Source organism: Nannospalax galili, unplaced genomic scaffold (assembly GCF_000622305.1).
Source record: "Nannospalax galili isolate Female #2095 unplaced genomic scaffold, S.galili_v1.0 scaffold653, whole genome shotgun sequence".
Classification (NCBI taxonomy): domain Eukaryota; kingdom Metazoa; phylum Chordata; class Mammalia; order Rodentia; family Spalacidae; genus Nannospalax; species Nannospalax galili.
Genome location: NW_008334077.1, coordinates 2660868 through 2680940, shown reverse-complemented (window position 1 = coordinate 2680940; position 20073 = coordinate 2660868). Strand labels below are relative to the sequence as shown.

Genomic DNA, 20073 nt, shown 5'->3' with positions numbered 1-20073 from the left:
TCCTCTAGAGGACTATTGGTATTTGGTGGGGATATGTTATTTTGGTTTTTCATGTTGTTATTTTTTCTCTGTGATTTTGACATGTGAATTTCTTTTGTAGTTTCTGATTCTTATGTGAGACTCAAGCCTTCAAGTTTAGGTCTGCTTCTTTTTGTAAACTTTATGTGCCTTTGTGGTTTAGTTTTTGGGCATGAAAAGCTGATTTGTCTAAGCTTCTGGTTCTCTCTTTTGATTTTATATTGGAGTGGCCAGATTGCTTTTGTCTTCAGGAGTTCCCACAGAAGCTCAAGTCAGATGAGGATCAGATGCTCTCAGGCTTCTAGGAAAGATGTTGTCCTCGGGAATTTGGGGGTTGGACTGGCCTGGGAGCAGGGTCCAGGAAAGATGGTCTCGGGCAGCTGGTGGCCATGCCACCCAGAGATGCAAAGGGAGATGGGGGGGGAAGAGGCCCCAAGGGTGCCTGAGGACCAGGAGAGAGGCTGGCAGGTTGTGCAGGCCCAGGGAAGCAGAGGGAAATGAGGGCAGGACCAGGCTCAGAGGGCTCCTGGGGAAGGCGAGAAGGAACTGGGTTCCTCTGGATGCAAGGGATCAGGAAGCAGTGGTGGTTCTGGGCCGAGAGGTCAGCCCCGGTGTCCAGGAAAGAGCCCTGGTGTGCAGCCCAGGGAAGCAGAGGGAGGTGAGGATTCCATATTCTTTTACCTAAATTTAATTTCAAGTTAATAGACAATTGTAAGAATAATGCAAAGAACATCCATGTAACTTTTATCCAAGTGTATCTTTTGTAACCATTTTGCTTTTTATTGTTCTTTGAACTGTGTAGTCTTGGCTGGCCAGGCACTTACTATATAGACCAAGCTGACCTGGACCTGGCAGTGATCTTCCTCCCCCTGCCTCCCAAGGGCTTGTTTTACAGGCATGCTTGGCTGAAACTATTTTTTTTTTTTTTTGGTCTTTTTGAGACAGGGTCTCCCTGTAGCCCCAGCTGGCCTGGATTCACTATGGAGACCAGGCTGGCCTTGAACTCACAGAGATCTGCCTGCCTCTGACTCCTAAGTTCTGGGATTAAAGGTGTGTGCCACCACACCCAGTCCCGAAACATTTTATTTTTATCATTAGCTTTTTTTTCTTTGCAAACCAGGTTCTTGATGTAGCCCAGGCTGTCCCTGCACTCTCAGTCATCTTGCCTTCCCCCCTGAGTGCCTGGATTATAGCCATATACCACTCCACCTAGCTTATCATTTGCTCTTTGTGTGCATATATTTGTGTATATAGGAGTGTATGTATCTGTGTGTGAGTATATGTGTGCACACATTGTACACACTTGTTTTCAGAGTCGTTGAGAATAAATTGTGTATATACTGGCTTTTTGCTCCTAATAGTACAGATTTTCTAGGCATAAAGGTACTCTCATGCATAAGAACAATTGAGTTGTCAATAAATACAGCATTGGGATAATACCTTAATCTACCTTCTACATTCCAGTTTTGTCAATGGACCCGTAGTCTTCTGTGACTTTGCTTTCCATCCAGAAGATCCAGGATAATGTCACTTGTTAAGTTTAGATGTCAGACGTCTTCAGTCTCTTTTAATCTGGAACAGTCCACTGCCTTCTTTGACTTTGTGAACATTGGTATTTTTGGAGAAAGCAGTCTTTTAAAATAGTTGCTCACAAGCCGGGCATGGTGGCGCACGCCTGTAGTCCCAGCACTTGGGAGGCAGAGGCAGGCAGATCTCTGTGAGTTCAAGGCCAGCCTGGTCTACATAGTGAGTTCCAGGACAGCTGGGGCTACAGGGAGACCCTGCTTCAAAAAGACAAAAAAAATTGCTCACTTTACATTTCTATGATGTTTCCTCATATTTAGGCTCAGATTATATATTCACCAAATATCAAGTGATATTATAAACCTGTCAAAATATTTTATCTCCAGGCTCCTGGCCCCATAGTTCTGGGGTTTGAACTGGGAACTTTTAAGTGCTAAGCATGTCTTCCACCATTAAGCTATATCCCCCCAACCTCCTATGATGTTAATTTTAGCAACCTGGTCAATAGAGTTAATATTTTTCCTTTGCTGGGAGATGGAGTGATGGCTCAGTGGTTAAGACCACTGCTGCTCTTGTAGAGGACCTGGGATTGGTTACCAGCATCCACATGGCAGCTAACCACCATCTGTAACTCCAGTTCTAGGGGATCTGATGCCCTCTTCTGCCCTCTGTGGACACTGCATGACACTGGTGCACTTACATACTGCAGGCATAACACTTGCACACATAGAATAAAGTGCCAGGTGTGGTGGTGCACACCTTTAATCCCAGCACTGGGGAGGCAGAGGCAGGTGGGTCTCTGTGAGTTCAAGTCCAGTCTGGTCTACATAGCCAGTTCCAGGCCAGCTGGGAGACCCTGCTCAATCCTCCCCCATGAAAAAATTGTAAACCAAAAAATATTTTTCCCTCGCCACTATTAACAAGAAATATGTAGAGGGAATATTTCAAAATAAGGCTAGTGGAACTGGAGGGATGACTCAGCGGTTAAGAGCACTGGCTACTCTTGCAGAGGACCCAGGTTTGATTCCTAGTACCTACTTGGCTGCTAACAACTGTCTATAACTCCAGTTCCAGGGGATCCAGTACCTTCTTCTGACCTCTGAGGGCATTTCACGACATGGGTGCACTTACAAACATGCAGGCAATACACTCATATAAAATAAATAATAATAAATATTAAAATACTAAAAAAAATAAGGCTAGTATCCCCAGTGTCCTTTTTTAATATTTTTGAGACAGGGTCTCATGTATCCCATGCTGGCCTCAAACTCATACATAGCCAAGGATGACCTTGAGCTTCTGATCCTCCTGCCTTTCTCTCCTGTGTGGGGGGCATGTGCAACCCCGCCTGATTTGTGTGGTGATAGGGACTGACCTATATCCCCAGTCCCTCACGTCTCATTCCATTAGAGGGTATGAAAGAGTAATACTCTAGTTTTGTTGCTGTTCTGTCACATGTTAGCTGAATGCTTTCTCTGTAAAGAAAAACTTTGTCTTGCCAACTCTTTGTTATGCTAAAGTAATGTACACACAGGAAAAGACTGAGTCTGTCCTCTTTTTTTTTTTCTGGATCATATGGTGGTTCTTTTTTTAAAATTTTTATTATTTTTATTTTATGTGCATGCATGTATTGCCTGCATGTAGGTAAGTGCACCCATGTCATACAGTGCCCACAGGTCAGAAGAGGCTGTCAGATCCCCTGGAACTGGAGCCATGGACAGTCGTTAGTTGCCATGTGGGTGCTGGGATTTGAACCCAGGTCTTCTGCAAGAACAACCAGTGTTCTTAACCGCTGAGCCATCTCTCTAGCCCCCTTTAGCTAGTTTTTAAAAAAATATTTTATTTATTTTTTATTTTATGTGTATGAGTGTATTGCCTGCATGTATGTAAGTGCACCTGTGTCATGCAATGTTGTGGAGGTCAGAAGAGGGCTTCGGATTCCTCTGGAACTGGAGTTAAGGACAGTTCGTAGCCTCCATGTGGGTGCTTGGAATTGAACCTGGGTCCTCTGCAAGAGAAGTCAGTGCTCTTGACTGCTGAGCCATCTCTCCAGTCCCCCTTTAGCTAGTTTTTAAAAACAATGCATGATTCCTTGGGTTCCTCCCATGATGACCAGTGAGGTCCTTAAAAAATACATCATTATGTCCCAGCGTGGTGGTGCACGCCTGTAGTCCCAGCACTTGGGAGGCAGAGGCAGGTGGATCTCTGTGAGTTCAAGGCCAGCCTGGTCTACATAGTAAGTTCCAGGACAGCAGGGGCTACAGGGAGACCCTGTCTCAAAAAGACAAAACAAAATACATCATTATGAACTCATGGATTTAAAAATAGTCCATCTCAGCTGGGTGTGGTGGTGCACGCCTTTGATCCCAGCACTCAGGAGGCAAAGGCAGGTGGATCTCTGTGAGTTCAAGGCCAGCCTGGTCTACATAGTGAGTTCCAGGACAGCTGGGGCTACAGAGAGATCCTGTCTCAAAAAGACAAAAAAAAAAAGTCCATCTCGACCCCTAATTCCTTCACCTCCCCTGCTCTTGTCTCCGTCTGTGTCCTGGTACTTCCCTAGGTCAGAACTACCCAGTCTTGGACATGGGACCACATCGGCGACTTCAGTGGACATGGCTGGGCAGGGCTGAGTTACAGTTTGGGAACCAGACTCTGCATGTGTCCACAGTGCAGATGTGGCTGCTGTTGAATTTCAACCAATCAGAGGTACCTCAGCTCTTTAGTCTTTTAGCACCTCAATTTGTCCTCCTGTCTCTGTTCTTCCACCTTCTGCCCCTGTTATTTTCCCTTTCTTCACCGCTGATTGGCCCTGTTTCTCCTCACCAGAAAGTGTCAGTAGAGATCTTGTTGAAGAATTCTGACCTCTCCCCTGAGCTACTGCACCAGGCACTTCTGCCCCTTACCTCTGACAATGGTCCTTTGACACTGGGGGAGACCCAGGACTTTCCACAGGGAGGTAGGTCAGCAGGGCTGGGCTGAGCTGTGCAGTGGGAAGCCTGGGGGGAGGCAGATGCACTAGGGGATGAGAGTGTAGAAGGGTACTCACTCATGTGTCTCCCCCATCCTTGGGTACCTGACTGGGACTGGACTCCAGGGATGCTGCAGCTTCGAGAGCCTTGGTCCCTGCCCCATGAGGAAGTCCTGTGGCTGATACCTCCTCAGACATACTTCAGCGTAGAAAAGGATGAGGGCCGAACCCTGGAACAGAAGAGGAACCTCTTGAGCTGTCTTCTTGTTCGTATTCTCAAAGCCCATGGGGAGAAAGGCCTCCACATTGATCAGCTTGTCTGTCTGGTAAGCTGAAGGGACCATGCTCCACCTTGGGGATGGGGGTTGGAACCCAAGGTCAGCACAGAGGAAGTTAACTTTTTCAATATGAAACATCCATTGGATGACGTTCCCATCTGCATTTTCTTGCTGTGTGTGAATGATCTATGTGTGTACCTGTACAGGAGCGCAGGTCAGAGGACAACCTTGGGGGTTGACCCTCACCTTCCACCTTGTTTGACAGTCTCTTGTTTGCCACTGCATTGGCCAGGCTAACTAGCCATGAGCTGCTAGGGAGTTTCCTGTCTCCATCTCCCATCTTGCCATAGGAACACCCAGATGATAGACCTGTGTTACTGTGCCCAACTTCACATGGGTGCTAGGGATTTGAACTCGGGTCATCGTGATTGCATGGCAGGTGCTTCACTCACTAAGCCATCCCTGTAGCCCTCCATTGGGCTTTCTATTCCTGACATGACTACTTGCCATGTGTATGATTTAGTTATTTGGTTCCCACAATAATCATACAATATAAATATTATTTTTAAAAATATTTATAATAATAATATTATTATTGGTCTTTTTGAGACAGGGTCTCCCTGTAGCCCCAGCTGTCCTGGAACTCACTATGTAGACCACGCTGGCCTTGAACTCACAGAGATCTGCCCGCCTCTGCCTCCCGAGTGCTGGGATTAAAGGCGTGCGCTGCCACGCCCAGCCTGTTTTTATTATTTTTATTTTATGTGTATGAGTGTATTGCCTGCTCGTATGTGAGTGCACCTGTGTCATGCAATGCCACAGAAGTCAGAAGAGGACTTCGGATTCCCCTGGAGCTGGAGTTAAGGACGGTTTGTAGCCATCATGTGGGTGCTGGGAATCAAAACACGGGTCCTCTGCAAGAGCAGTCAGTGCTCTTAACCTCTGACCCATCTCTCCAGCCCATAAATATTAACATATCCCAGTTGATAGACAAGTGGGTTATGAGAAAATAACCTAGCCACAGCCAGTAGGTGGCAGAGCCAGGCATTGAATCCAAGCAGGCTGGCTCCTCAGGGTAAGAGTGGCCTGCTTGTTTCTTTTTCTCCCATCCAGGTCCTGGAGGCCTGGCAGAAGGGTCCAAATCCACCTGGGAGCCTGGGCGGTGCTGTTGCTGGGGGTGTGGCCTGTTCTAGTACCGATGTCCTCTCCTGCATCCTGCATCTCCTGGGCCAGGGCTATGTGGAACGGCGTGATGACCGGCCCCAGATCTTGATATATGCCACCCCAGAGCCCCTGGGGTCCTGCCGCGGTCAGGCAGATGTCCCTTTTTGTGGCAACCAGAGTACTGAGACCTCCAAGCCTAGGTAGCCACCCTCACCCTGTCCCTTTAGTGGGTGGGAGGGAGGTAGGACCAATGCCTTGCAAAGCTCACTTGTGTAAAAACACTTCCTGCCTGTGCTTTCCCCTCACTGTTATTTCTCCAGCTTTGCTGGTCTTCATTCCTCATCTTAGCACCACTCCGGCCTCCAGACCCCCTTGCCAAGTAGAGATTTGGTGTCCCTGTCCTCCCAGTGATAGCCCTTAGCCAAGGGCCCTGGACACTCAGGCTGCTTTGTAGAGCTCATTCTTCCTAAGGAAACAGGAAATGTCCTGCAGATAGGAATGCAGTGCCTGGGCACTTGGCTTGGCAAAACAGATGGTTTCAAGAGTTTGTTCTGCTCAAGAATTTGTCCTAGGCTGTTCCTAACTAGCCAGTACCCCTAAAGCTTCCATCATCAAGGCCGCGCTCCTCCTCAGTCTGTTACAGCACTACTTCCCATGCCTGCTTCTTGCATGTATGTAAAGTGAGGTCTCTGAACTTTCTCAGAGCTCGGCATGCACATATATCACTTAGGATCTGGTTGAGGGCAGATCTGGTTCAAGCTCTCTGTGATGCCCACACCACTGGTCCACAGTTCACACTGCAGTTAGGCTGCAGACAATTTCTCACTTAGACATACTGCTGTTATTTTAGGTGAGACCTGCAGTGGACTGTCCCCTTCATTATAAGTCACTTAGCATCTTGAGCCCTGCCCACTGGGTCCCTGAAGTGCCCCCAGTCATTGCTCTAGCCAGTCCCAGCCCCAAGTTTACATGTGCTTCTGTGGAGGGCTCTGCTCCCACTGTTGGTTTCAGTGGTTAGCTGTAAGCTTTGGAGGCAAGTGTAAGCACAGGGTCAAGTGGGAAGCCAGGGCCGGGCAGAAGCTAGTAGGTGGATAACCAGGACAGGGATACTAACGGCTGTCTCTTCTCTCTCTAAGCCCAGAAGCTGTGGCAGCCCTGGCATCTCTACAGCTACCTGCAAGCCGGACCATGAGCCCCCAGGAGGTAGAAGGGTTGATGGAGCAGACGGTACGGCAGGTGCAGGAGACACTGAACCTAGAGTCAGATGTAGCTCAGCACCTACTGGCTCATTCCCACTGGAGCACCGAATGGCTGCTGCAGAGCTACAGTGACGACCCGGAACTGCTGTTGCTTGCGGCTGGGCTGCGGGTACCCCAGGCCCAGGCTGCCCCCACACGTCCCACCCATTGTCCTGTCTGTGTCAGCCCCCTAGGACCTGATGACGACCTGCCCTCCCTCTGCTGCATGCACTACTGCTGTAAGGTGAGGGACCCAACCTCTTCCGAACCCTTGGCCTTCCACCTTAACACCGCTCCTTAGAAACGCCTAGGTTCTGTCCTAGTGCTGCCATTTCCTAGCCTGGGTACTTTGTGTCTCTCTCTACCTCCCTCCTTCCCTTCCTCCCTCTTAAGGATATAGCCCAGGGCCTGGCAAATGCTAAGCACATGTCCTACCACTGTACTATGCTGCTATGCCCCTTTAGCTAAACTAAGTTTGTCATCTGTAAGTGGCACCACTTGCCTGGACACTCGGAGGGAGAGAAGGTCAGGGAAGGCTTTATAAATGTGAAAGTATTATTAGTGTTATCTAGTTTATAGTTTCCTTATCAACATTTAAGATTTCCCGTCTCAGAACAGCAAATCATGTATTATCATGTATTCTTTTTTAATACATATATTTAATTTTATGCGTATGAGTGTATTGCACCCGTGCCATGCAGTGCCTTTGGAGGTCAGAAGACGGTGTTGGATTCCCCTGGAACTGGAGTTAGGACAGTTGTTAGCTGATATGGGTGCTGAGAATCGAGCCTAGGTCCTCTGCAAGAGCAGCCAGTGCTCTTAGCCGCTGAGCCATCTCTCCAGCCCATTATCATGTATTCTTATTTAATACACAAATAGAAATAGTACAGAACAGAAAAATAGTGCAAAGGAGTGGCACAAATGGCAGAGAAGTCAGCGCAGACAGCCCAGTGCCTAGAGCAGCAGGAGGCGTTGGAAAGTGGATGTGGTGCAGTAGATAGTAGATAGGAGTGTGCAGACTTGAACCTAAAGGCAGGGAGAAGGGGGCAAAGTGCAGGGAGCCAAGAGTGCTGAATCAGAATTCCCTCGCAGCTCTTTAGAACACGGGTCAAGCCCGATACGTCACCTTAGCAGCAGGAGTGTGCCTTGTTGCCATGAGTTCTGGTTGCCTCTCTCTACCCTAGTGTTTGCCCAGTGGTGGGTGATCTGAGCTGTGTGCATTTCATGTGTGTGGCTCTGTGCTTTTCCCCCTTCTATTACTTGGGCTCCCTTTTTCCCAGGGTCTTATTTCTTCTATATTTCATTTAACTAAAATGGTCATGTGTAGAGTGCTGAGTGCTGTGTGAAGGAGTGAAAAAAATCTAAGGAAGGATCTGAGAGCTACTGACCACAGCAGCAAATACTTATGGGGGCTCCCTGGGCCGGCATCATGCTGCTCACATGCATTTTCTACCTACTCTGTAAATATGTGATGAGGTAGGACCTTTTACTGTTCCCATTTTACAGATGACAGATGGAGACACTTAGAGGTGAAGTCATTGGTCCAGGTTCAGGATTTCAATTTTGGCAGCCCCACCCCAGGGCCCTCCCACCACACTTTGATCAGTGCAAGGAAGATGTCATAAGGCGTGACTGGGGAATGAGGGCTTTCTTTTAAGATTGGGGAGGTCAGGGGAGGTCTGTCAGGAGGTGACATCTTGTGAGAGAGGGTTGTAGGCAGAGAGCAGAAAGTACCCAAGCTGAGCATGGTGGCCAATGCCCAGTGTGTTTAGGAGAGGAGGTGTGAGAGGAGGATGGGGCCAGATGGGGTTAGATTGATAGACAGTGGATGATGAATTATGGGAAGCCATGGTGGGTTTTAAGCAAAGAGGGATGGGATCTGATTTACAGTTTTGAAGGAAAACTTATTTGAGGTCTGGGGAGAAAGCCCAGTAGACAAAAGTGCTTTCCAGGTAAGCCTAAGGATGGGAGTGTGCATCCCCAGAGCCCATGTGAAAGCCAGGCAGGCATGGTGGGCTACCTGTTCTCCCAGCACTCAGGAGATAGAGACTGGGGATCCTGGGACAAGCTGGCCAGCTAGACTAGTTAGAATTGGTGGGTTCCAGGTTCAGAGAAAACCTGACTTAATAAAGCAGGGAGCAATCAAGGGAGTTACCAACTTTGCCCCCCCAACCCCACATACACATACACACAGACCCTGTCTCAAAAAGACCAAAAAAAAAAAAAAAAAAAAAAAAAAAAAAAAAAAACACCTTTGGCTGTTGTGTGGAAAGGCCCATTTGGAGAATGTGGTATAAAGATGCAGAAGATGCTTTTTGAACTTGTGCACTGGTGACAAGAAAAGTGGATGGGTTTCATTTATTTGAAAGTAGAGCCCACAAGACTTGTGTTAGCTATAAGGGCTTCAGATGAGGGAATCAAGGTCAGTTCCGACACTTTTGACCTAAGCATCTGAGTGCACGGGCTGTGCCATTTTTACTATGATGAGGGGAACATTGGGGCAGAGGGTAGGTGTGAAGGGCAGGGCTGTGACGTTTGAGCTGCTTGCTGGACATTTTGGGGAAGGCAGGTCGCCAGTGAGATTTGGAATTAAGTGGAAAGTTCTGGCTGGAAGCACTTCAGGAGGAGAAGCAGGCTGGAGCTGAGCCTGCAGCATCTCCTGAAACTGTAACTAAGATGAACAATCTGATTGAAAAAGTCCCAGCCTGTGAATAGGTCACAATTGAGTACAAATGGCCAGAGAAGTCAAAGGAGGAAAACCCAGGCCCTAGAGCAGCGGGAGAACCTGTCAGACAGGATGGGCAGTGGGCAGGCGACAACACTGTGTTGCCCTTGGGCTGGATGGTGGCAATGGCAGCCAAGAAATCAGGAGCAGGAGGCTACTAGGTTGATATTTGAGGATCCTGTCTTCGGGACTATGGGGAAGCCTATGCATTTGTATCTGCAAAGTGTGGGGTCTGCATTTGGAGACACTGTCCTTTGTTTTACCTTGAAAACGCAAGGACTTTGTATTCAGCTTCCTAGTTTGTCTGGTTTCAGAACGCAAAGGGCATCCTGTCACCTGGTGCCGTGGGTACATGTAGTCTCCTGGGACTTGGACTAAGCATTTTGAAATTCTTGACCATAGGCAGAGGAGCGGGGGTGCTTAATGGAGGAGATCAGGAGGCTCAGGGACCATGTTCAGAGAGGTGAGGGGAGAAAGGCCATTTATCAGGAGGATCCTGCAGTAAGGGGAAGACACAATGTGTTGCTGTAGGGTGGGAGGTTGCTGTAGGGCAGTGATTTGGAGCCAGAGACGAGTTTGAGAACAAAGCTCTGGTGCTGGTGATTGAAAGATGGCTTTGCTCGTGATCAGGAAGTGGGACACCACAGGCAAGTCTGTCTGAAGTGTGAGACAGTAGCCGTGGGAGCTGGGGATGGAGACACTGGAATCAGAAGAGATCAGAGCTGCTCTGACAGCACGGGAGGCCAGCACCCAGTGGGAAAGGGACAGCCACCTCTGGGGCCCCAGTCTCTCTGACTTTCTTGCTTGTGTTAGACTTTGCTGTGACAGCTACCTGAAATAGTTTACAGCAGGAAAGATTTGTCTTGGCTCTCAGTGTAAGAGGTTTCAGCATGGACGGCGGGTTGTACTGTTTCTAGGCCTGTAACACAGCAGAAACGTGGTGGAAGCACACAGCAGAGAGAGATGCTCACCTCATGGCAGTCAGGAAACAGGCAGGAAGGAGCTGAGGACAAGAGATCTTTCAAAGGCACACTTCTAGTGATCTACATCCTCCAACCAGTCCCCACCTTGCACAGTTTCCCCTTGATGGACTCATTGACTCCGTCAGTGGAGTAAACCATTGGTAAAAGCAGAGCCCTTATGATCCAGCCACTCCATAAAAGCCTCACCACTAAATGCTGTTTGCATCAGGGACCAGGCCTTTGATACATGAGTCTTTTACAGGACACTTTTATTTAAAGTCAAGGAATGGTTATATAGCCCAGGTTGACCTCAAACTCTGCATTTTCCTGCCTTTACCTGAGTGCTGGGATTATAGGGCATTTGCCAGTGTACCTGGCTTGAAGCTGGTATTTCTTTTGTTTTGAGACAGGGCCTTGCTATATAGCCCTGGCTGGCCTGAAACTCATATAGAACAAACTACCCTTGAACTCAGAGATCTGCCTGCCCCTGCCTCTGCCTCCCTGAGTGCTGAGTTAAAAGCACTGCATTATATCCAAGCTATAACACACTGCCCTTTCCATATCTTTCTTAGAATTTGGGTTGTTTTCCGTTTCCTTGATTCTCTTTACCTACTCCCTCAATGTCCATCTGACGGTAATTGTAGCTGGCTAATGCCCGAGACCACACACCTTCAGAAACAAATGTAATTAAGCCCAATCCCAGGAAAACCCATGATCAGAGTGGGCCATGAAGTAGGCCTAGGAGCCTGCCTTCTTCAAAGCTGGGGAAGGCTGTCAGGTCAGCTACTAGCAAGCCCATCTCTGAGCAGCCCTTCCTTTCCTCATTCTCAGTCTTGCTGGGATGAGTATCTGACAATTCGGATCGAACAGAACCTTGTGCAGAACTGCACCTGCCCCATCGCTGACTGTCCTGCCCAGCCCACTGGAGCCTTCATCTGTGCCATTGTCTCCTCACTAGAAGTCATCTCCAAGGTACCCCCTCCTGCCTGAGGCCCCAGTGCAGGGCTAAAGAGACAGGCCCCAGGAGACAGGTTGGCCCTCAGGGTGCCAGGAGGACGTGGTGTCCTCTGGAGTCATGCCCTCATCTCCTGGCACCTGCCCACAGTACAAGAAGGCCCTCCTGCGAGGCTATGTGGAGAGCTGCTCCAACCTGACGTGGTGCACCAACCCTCAGGGCTGTGACCGCATCCTGTGCCGCCAGGGTCTGGGCAGCGGGACCACCTGCTCCAAATGTGGCTGGGCCTCCTGCTTCAGCTGTAGCTTCCCTGAGGTGGGTGGCCCACTGTGCCCCAGCAAGGACCCCTTCCTTTCCTGCCCAGCACCTCTCCTTACCCCTCACCTGGCTGAGTTGTAGCCTTCCTGTAGTCCCACCCATGCCACCTACGCCAGTAGTGCCATCCAGTCAGACCTCAGCTGTATCCTTACTCTCCCACCAGGCACACTACCCTGCCAGCTGTGGCCACATGTCCCAGTGGGTCGACGATGGTGGCTACTATGATGGCATGAGCATGGAGGCCCAGAGCAAGCACCTGGCTAAGCTCATCTCCAAACGCTGTCCCAGCTGTCAGGCACCCATCGAGAAGAATGAGGGGTGCCTGCAGTAAGAAGGGAGTGCTGGGGGGCTCGGGAGGGAGGCCTGGCAGTGAGGAACTCAGCTTTATTGTGAAGCTCAGTAAATCAGCTTCTCCTCACTTGGCAGCCCCCAGGTGACCTCCTGGATTCCCCAGGTTATGTCTGCAGCGTGTTGGGAGTCCAAAAGCAGGGCTTGGGAAGATGGAGACTGGGGGGCAGGTGGTGAGGCCAGAGACCTCATGAGTGGTGTGTCCAGACCCTTGACACCCTGGCCATCCTTATCCAGAGGCTGGTACCCTCTGACCACCTCACATCCTCCATAGCATGACCTGTGCCAAATGTAACCATGGATTCTGCTGGCGCTGCCTCAAGTCCTGGAAGCCAAATCACAAGGACTATTACAGCTGCTCTGCCATGGTAAGGGGCCGGGTGACTGAGGAGTCAGAGGTCCAGGGGCAGTCAGGCCAGGCAGCTGCTGGCCCTGTAACATGTACCCAGAGAGCAGCTGGGACAAAGGGAGAGGACAGAAGTCTCCTAGGCCTGCAGGTGCTGGGCGTTCTGTACTGGGAGGACTGCCCAAACCCGGGTGGCCAAAGAAAACCTGGGGAGAACAGCACAGGGCACCCTCAGCAGGTGCCAGAGCAGAGCAAGGAGTGTGGAGTCAGCCTGCCCCACCACTCAGCAAGGCTGTGGACAAGCCCCAACACACCTGCCCGTAAAGGGTGGCTAATGATAGAGCTTGCCTCCAACAGTTAGAATTACCTGAAAAATCATCTGGACTAAGTGTAGAAGGGCCTGAAATAGTGCGTGTACTAATTATTAACCCCAGTCTGTAGGAACAAAGCACCCAACAACTCCCTCCACGTGTCTTTGCCAGGTGAGCAAAGCAGCTCGTCAGGAGAAGCGGTTTCAGGACTATAATGAGAGGTGCACCTTCCATCACCAGGCCCGGGTGAGCAGGAAGGTGGTGGGTGAGTGAAGTCAGAAAGCTGAGGTGACTGCCTCGGGAGGGCCAGCTGGGAGCTGCATGGGGTGCTGTCTGGTAGCACATGCTGGGGCTGCATATGTATGCTAAGCACCGTCCTCATACAGGAGTTTGCTGTGAACTTGCGGAACCGGGCCTCTGCCATCCACGAGGTGCCCCCGCCCAAATCCTTCACATTCCTCAATGATGCCTGCCGGGCCCTTGAGCAGGCTCGAAAGGTTGTAGCAGTGGGGGAAGCAAATGGGAGAGGTGGTACCAGGGGGGCTGAGTGGTGGTTGCTTTCACTTGACTTGCCTGGATGGAGGACCAGAGAAGAGGGTAGGCCAGCGTGGAGGTGCGGGGATTCAGGCAGGAAGAACTGACTGGGGCACCCCTAGGTGCTGGCCTATACCTGCGTCTACAGCTTCTACAGTCAGGACACGGAATACATGGATGTGGTGGAACAGCAGACTGAGAACCTGGAGCTCCACACCAATGCCTTGCAGATCCTCCTGGGTAAGCCTGGCACACCTCTCCCTGGCCAGTCCTTTCCTGCCAGCCTCTCCTCGGTGCTGAGCATCCCATGTCTAGCCAGACAGGTCATCCAGTGCCCCTGCCTTCACTGTCCCCGTCCCCCTCTTCACTCTGCATACCTTCTCTTCGGGTCTGAAGTTCATGCCATAGGGCTCAGGTCACAGATGAGCTGCTCCATACCCTGCCCCTGGTGTGTGAGCTCCATGAATGTTGACCTCCATGCATGCTCCATAGATGTTTGTGGGAGGAAGGAGTAGATGGGACAAGGGAGCCAGCCTGGTGTTTGCCTCCTGCAGAGGAAACCTTGCTGCGCTGCCAAGACTTGGCCTCCTCCCTGCGTCTCCTGCGAGCAGACTGCCTCAGCATGGGCATGGAGCTGCTCCGGAGGATCCAGGAGAGGCTGTTGGCCATCCTGCAGCACTCCACCCAGGTACTGCCCCAGCTCTCCTCTGCCCTGCACAGCCCTGCTTGGTGGAGGTCCTGAGGGAAACACAGTGAGGGGGTGAGAGGGTGTTAGGAGGCCTGGACCAGTCTGCTGGATGCTGCTGGCCAGCTGTGTCACTAAATCAACTGGGGTTTCCTATAAGATAAAGGAGTTGGTTTCTCCACATCAAGGGTTTTTGGCCAGATATCTATCAGAATCACTCAGGAAACTGTCTCTGACCATACTCCCACATGTGGGGATCAAGGTGTGAGGGACCACTGGAGTAACCCTGTGAACCCTGCCTTCCAGTTGCTTGCTGACTGCTAGACAACTTGGGCAGAAAGATGCACATTGTTAAGTGCCTTCAGCACAGGATGGGTACCCACCATTGAATTTTCATCTCTGGAGACCCTCAGGGAATGAAATTTCACAAAGTCAGGGAATGCACCTAGCAGAAGCCCAGCCCTCAGGAAACATCAGTTGAAAGAATGTCAGGCCCAGGGGCCCAGGTCCTCTGTTCTCCTGCTCCCTAAGTCCTCTGTCTTCTTGCCAGGACTTCCGGGTTGGACTCCAGAGTCCATCAGTAGAGGCCCAGGAGGCAAAAGGATGCAATGTGCCCAGCAATCAGTGAGTAGGGTGGGCAGAGGCCGGGAGAGGGCAGTGGGAAAGTCAGATTTCTTTGGGCTGAGTGAGGTGGCTCTTCCTAGACCCCAGGGCTCCTTGGGACTGGAAGCAGAGGATGAGGAGGAAGAGGAGGATGTGCCTGAATGGCAGCACGAGTTTGACCAGGAGTTGGACAATGACAGCTTTTCCTATGATGAGGAGTCTGAGAACCTGGACCGAGAGACGTTCTTCTTTGGTGATGAGGATGATGATGAATCCTATGACTGAGGGGGCAGAGGCAGGAAATACCTGGAGCTGCCAGGGGCTGCAGGGGAGGGGGTTTACCTTCCACTGCCATGTGTGGTGGGACTCCCAGTGTCTGTAGCACCTTCTGTTGACTAAATAAATTTCCTTTTTTTTCACATACTTCTCTGGAAGCAGGCTGGGCTGCTGCCTCCCAGGCCAGGCAGCTTCAGCTCCCCTAGTGCCACCTTCTACCATGTGGGTACTGGGGATAGAACTCAGGTCATCAGGCTTGACAGCAAGAGCTTTTACCTGCTGAATCACCTCACCAGCTCCTCTTTGTTCTTTACTATTTTCTTTAGAACTTCAGACTTTATCCTCAGAAAAAGCCCAAAGCAAAACCATTTGGCTTAAGTTTATACAAGAAAGCTCAGGTCCTCATGGTCCAGGTTCAGACGCAGCCTAGCTTCTAAGAGGAAAAGAATGACCCATCACACGCCTCCCAGAGACCTGAGGGGCACGACAAACTCCCTCCTCTTGGGATCCTACAGACTTTAAAGAGTTTCTCTGTATCCTAAAGTGAAGTGGGGTGGGAAAGGGATGTTCTTGAGGACCTGTCCCAATCCCACCACTATAGACAGAGTTAGAACAAACCTTTTGATTTGCCGCTGGGGCTGAGACAGGAATGATTCCAGAGCATTTTCTAGGGTCAGGATTTAATGAAGCAGGGTGGTCAGGTACTTGGGTTACTGGAGGCCCGCTCAGGAGGATAAGCCTCAAAGTACCGATCCAGCATGGTCTCCACCTCTCCCTCTGCGTAGTCCCACACCTGGAACCGTGAGCCATCCGCTGCTCCCCGGATCATGGCTGAAAGCACTGGGGAGCAGGAAAGATGAAGCTGCCTCCCTTCTGTTCCCCTGCTCTGCTCCCTAGTTCACCAGAGCAGGAAGAAACTGAGGGGTATGAGGTCTCCAGAGAGCCAGCAGGGAAGGGGTAAGCCACCTCAGGCTAGGATACTCACCTCGGCCAGACTGTGGACGGAACAGGCACAGGATTTGCTTATTGAGGGCCACAGCGCGTCCCAATTCATAGCCAACACCCAAGGAGGGCTGTGTCACTTCAGCCACAACCACTAGGAAGAAAGGAAAGAATAAGGCTTATTACCTGGGGTTGTAAGGACAAGTGTGTCTGTGAGGGAGGGGGTCCCTTCTAGATGTGGAGGTCAGGGAAGCCCCAGGAATCCAGCATCACAGAGGAGTCTGCAGGTAGGAGAGGGGCAACTCACCATCTGCCTGCTGTAGCCAGGCCAAGTCCTGCTCATGGATGAGCTTGTCGCCCCCAGCAGCTTCTTCCCCTGTGGTGGAGAGAAAGCTGGTCAGAGATGCTCCCTGCCTCGATTCAGTACTAACTAACTCTATGCCCTTGAGGTCCTCCATGTCTACCCTGCTCAGGGAGGGAGACAAGTACCTCCAAGGGCCAGCACAAGGTAGGGGGTCTATCAAAAGGAGTGGGGGAATGGAACAGCCACAAGAAAAATTCTATCCTGTGAAAGGTAGCAATGTGTGATTGGGACTGGATGGGGATGTAGGGAGGACTGACTCATGATGAATCCAAGTGACTGGGGAAAGGTACTTAGGTACTTGGCCAGACATACTGGGGTCAGAGTAGTCAGGACTGACAGCTTCCAGTTGATTAAATGCCACCCTTCAGGACAGTAAAGCCAGGTGGCATCAGAGCAGAACCAGGTTAAAAAGCTCATTTGTGAGCTGAGGACAGTGGCACTCAGGAGGCAGAGGCAGGAGGACCTTGAGCTTGAAGCCATCCTGGGCTTAAATAGCAAGTTGTAAGCCAGCCTGAGCTTCCTCAAAAACAAACCAAACCAAGCTCATTTGAGGGAGCCCGAGGAAGGTATCTGAGACCAGACTGGGCAACAGCAAGATTTGATCTTGAAAAAGAAGCTAGGTGTGGTCCTGTGGGCCAGTAATCCTGCCACTTGGGAGTTAGAGGCAGGAGGATCAGGAATTCAAGATCATCCTCAACTACACAGCAATTTTGAGGCCACCCTGGGCTATACAAAAGACCTAGCTCAAAGAAAAAAAAAAGCTAGAAAAAAATATTCAAAGGCTTTATTTCAGGCTATCACTCTGTTTTTTGTTTTTGTTACATTCTCACTATGTAGCCCAGGTTGGCCTGGAACTCAGCATTTTCCTGCCTCATCCTTCAGAGTTGCTGTAATTATGGGTGTGTCACCAGGCATTTTAAAATAAACTCCCTAAGGACACTTGAGCACAATGAAGTTTGAGGACCACCAAACAATCACAGAGGTGGACATACCTTGAGCTAGTGAACCTGAAAGCTCTGGGACTTAGAAGACCCTTTCCAATCCTCTAGCACTTTGATTCTTGTCTTTGACCTTTTGAGACAGGGTCTCCCTGTAGCCCCAGCTGGCCTGGATCTTGCTATGTAGACCAGGCTGGCCTCAATCTCACAGAGATCCACTTGCCCCTGCCTCTAGAGTGTTGGGATTAAAATCATTAGCCACAAGGCCCAGCAGATTCTTGCCTTGTAAAAGAAGTCTGGCATAGTGAGTTCCCGGCCAGCTAGAGACCTGTCTCAAAGTTTCTAATAACTGCAGTTATAACTGTGGGACTGCTCTTGGGTGGGACAAGAGGGAACTTAGGTTTCCAAGCCTTCTAGACACAATTTTCAAACTGGAAGTGTGGTAAGTGCAGACAGCTCATAAAAACCTAGCTGTAAAGACCTAACAGCCAGGATGTGATCAGTAACAGAACTGAGGGTCTGGAACATCCAGGATCTGCTGCCTCTAACAGAAAGGGGGTTGGTTGGGAAAAGAGCTTTGCTTTGGACCAGAGGAAGGAGTAGCTGGTAGGATGCACCCTGAATCCTGGTAAAACAGCACAATCCATCTTCATCTCACTCTTACCCACTAATGCCCTGGAAAAGGCTGAAGAGGTCAAGAAGGAATTAAAGGTCAAGACAGGGAGTGTTGGAACTGAGCTCCCTCACTGGCTTTCAGTGTGCTGGGACAGACATGGCCTGAGCCTTGCCAGGGTCCTTCTACTTGTAGTAGAGAGGAATGGGCCGGGCCCTTGTCTAGCCTGCGGGTCCCCAACCTGCCAGTTCCCTAGTTCCCTAGTCTGCGGGTCCCCAACCTGCCGGTCCCCTAGCTTGAGCGTCCCCACCTGCCGGTCCTCTAGTCTGCGAGTCCCCAGCCCACCCCTAGCTGCCTCACCGCGCGGGTCCAGCCCTGCAGCCGCCACGTGCTCCGTGAGCACCGTCCCGTAGCGCAGCAGCCGCGACACGATCCGCGCATACAGCGCCTGGTCCTCACGCCCCCCACGGATGCTCCCGCAGAAGTACACCGCGTATGCGCTGTGCTGCACCGGCTCCCCGGAGCTCGCCGCCCTCGCCGCCATCGCCGCCTAGCGCTGGACGCCCGCCGTGGCCACGTGACCCGACGTGCCGGCCCCAGGGAAAGGGAAACGCCGGGCCAAAGGGGAGGACTCCCGGGAACCCAGCCTAGCCCGCCCCTCAGCTCCACCACCTTCCCAGCTCCCAGCTGCTAAGGACCCGAGGCTAGAGCGGGTCTGGATTCTCCCAGTTCTCTCAAGCAAATGCTGACGGGTCTCCCTAAACTTTGCAGAGTTATTTTTAAATTTTTATTTATTTAAAAATATTTATGGGGGCTGGAGAGATGGCTCAGCGGTTAAGAGCACTAACTGCTCTTGCGGAGGACCTGGGTTCAATTCCCAGCATCCACATAGCAGCTACAAACTGTCCTTAACTCCAGTTCCAAGGGAATCCGAAGCCGCCTTCTGACTTCTACGGCATTGCACAACACGAGTGCACTCACGTACATGCAGGCAATACACTTATACACATAAAATAAAATAATAAATAAGGAGCTGGAGAGATGGCTCAGTGGTTAAGAGCAGTGCCCTGCGGAGGACCTGGGTTCGATTCCCAGCACCCACATGGTGGCTAACGACCACCGTAACTCCAGTTCCCGGGGAATCCGACGCCTTCTGACCTCCCCGGGCATTGCACGATACGGGTGCATTTACACACTTGCAGGCATCACAGTCATACACATAATAATATTTTTTAAAAAGGTAACTGGAGAGATAAACTCAGCGGTTGAGAGCACTGGTTGCTCTTGCAGAGGACCTGGGTTCGATTCCCAGCACCCACGTGGGCTAACAACGGTCCGTAACTCCAGTTCCAGGGGATCCGAAGCTGCCTTCTGACCTCCACCGGCATTGCACGACACGAGTGCATTTACATACATGCAGGCAATACACTCGTACAAATAATTAAAATATTTAAAAATATTGTTCAGTGCTACTGTATTGTCATGGCAAACACTGTTTAGCTACAGGTGGCCACTCCCCGTGGCTCTTAGAATCTTCCACTCCCTCTTCTGCAATGATCCATAAGCCTTGGGGACAGGGGTGTGATACAGATGTCCCATTTAGAGATGAGGACTCCACAGTCTTACTACTCATGGGCCTCTATTGATTACTATCTACTGCAGAAAGGCGCTTCTCTGATGAGGCTTGAGAGATGCCTAACAAACATAAGAACTTAAGGAACAGTTTATTACTTTGCCTCCCCTACCTCCATGGCTGTCCCCTGAATCCTACCCACTTCCAGACCTCTGGCCCCCAGCTCTTCCCTTCCTACCACAGTCTGTTAGGCACTCTGTAGCCAGAATGAACACACTGGGGAGATGGGAAAACCCTCCAGTGGTCCAATTTCCTCTGTCTCAATTAGAGGAAAACCAGAAGGAAAACAAAGCAAAAAAGCACAGGGTCCAGGGGCTGGAGAGATGGCTC

At 50.6% G+C, this 20073-nt stretch overlaps 2 protein-coding genes across 8 annotated transcripts in view; one reads left to right on the top strand and one right to left on the bottom strand.

Annotated features, from left to right (window-relative positions):
• Cul9 (cullin 9) overlaps positions 1-15396 on the top strand; it is a 52862-nt gene extending 37466 nt beyond the window's left edge. For 5 of the 7 annotated variants that reach the window (XM_008829087.2, XM_017797154.2, XM_017797151.2 and 2 more), the window contains 15 exons: positions 4103-4248; positions 4369-4498; positions 4637-4836; positions 5902-6152; positions 7089-7434; positions 11709-11849; positions 11983-12147; positions 12314-12477; positions 12773-12866; positions 13327-13401; positions 13542-13652; positions 13812-13929; positions 14244-14377; positions 14925-14998; positions 15079-15396. In XM_008829087.2, the coding sequence (XP_008827309.1) occupies positions 4103-4248; positions 4369-4498; positions 4637-4836; positions 5902-6152; positions 7089-7434; positions 11709-11849; positions 11983-12147; positions 12314-12477; positions 12773-12866; positions 13327-13401; positions 13542-13652; positions 13812-13929; positions 14244-14377; positions 14925-14998; positions 15079-15262 (2333 nt within the window). In that variant the 3' untranslated portion in view covers positions 15263-15396. Of the gene's footprint in view, positions 1-4102; positions 4249-4368; positions 4499-4636; positions 4837-5901; positions 6153-7088; positions 7435-11708; positions 11850-11982; positions 12148-12313; positions 12478-12772; positions 12867-13326; positions 13402-13541; positions 13653-13811; positions 13930-14243; positions 14378-14924; positions 14999-15078 lie in introns of those variants that run through there. The other 2 variants (XM_008829086.2, XM_008829089.3) reach the window with 2 other exon arrangements.
• Positions 15397-15916: 520 nt separating this feature from the next.
• On the bottom strand, positions 15917-18705 carry Dnph1 (2'-deoxynucleoside 5'-phosphate N-hydrolase 1). Its single transcript, XM_008829085.3, has 4 exons — positions 18471-18705; positions 16503-16571; positions 16239-16349; positions 15917-16093 (listed from the first exon to the last, which is right to left on the bottom strand). The coding sequence occupies exons 1-4, from the start codon at positions 18652-18654 to the stop codon at positions 15951-15953; spliced, it is 507 nt and encodes a 168-aa protein (XP_008827307.1). The 5' UTR covers positions 18655-18705; the 3' UTR covers positions 15917-15950.
• Between the last annotated feature and the right edge of the window lie 1368 nt (positions 18706-20073).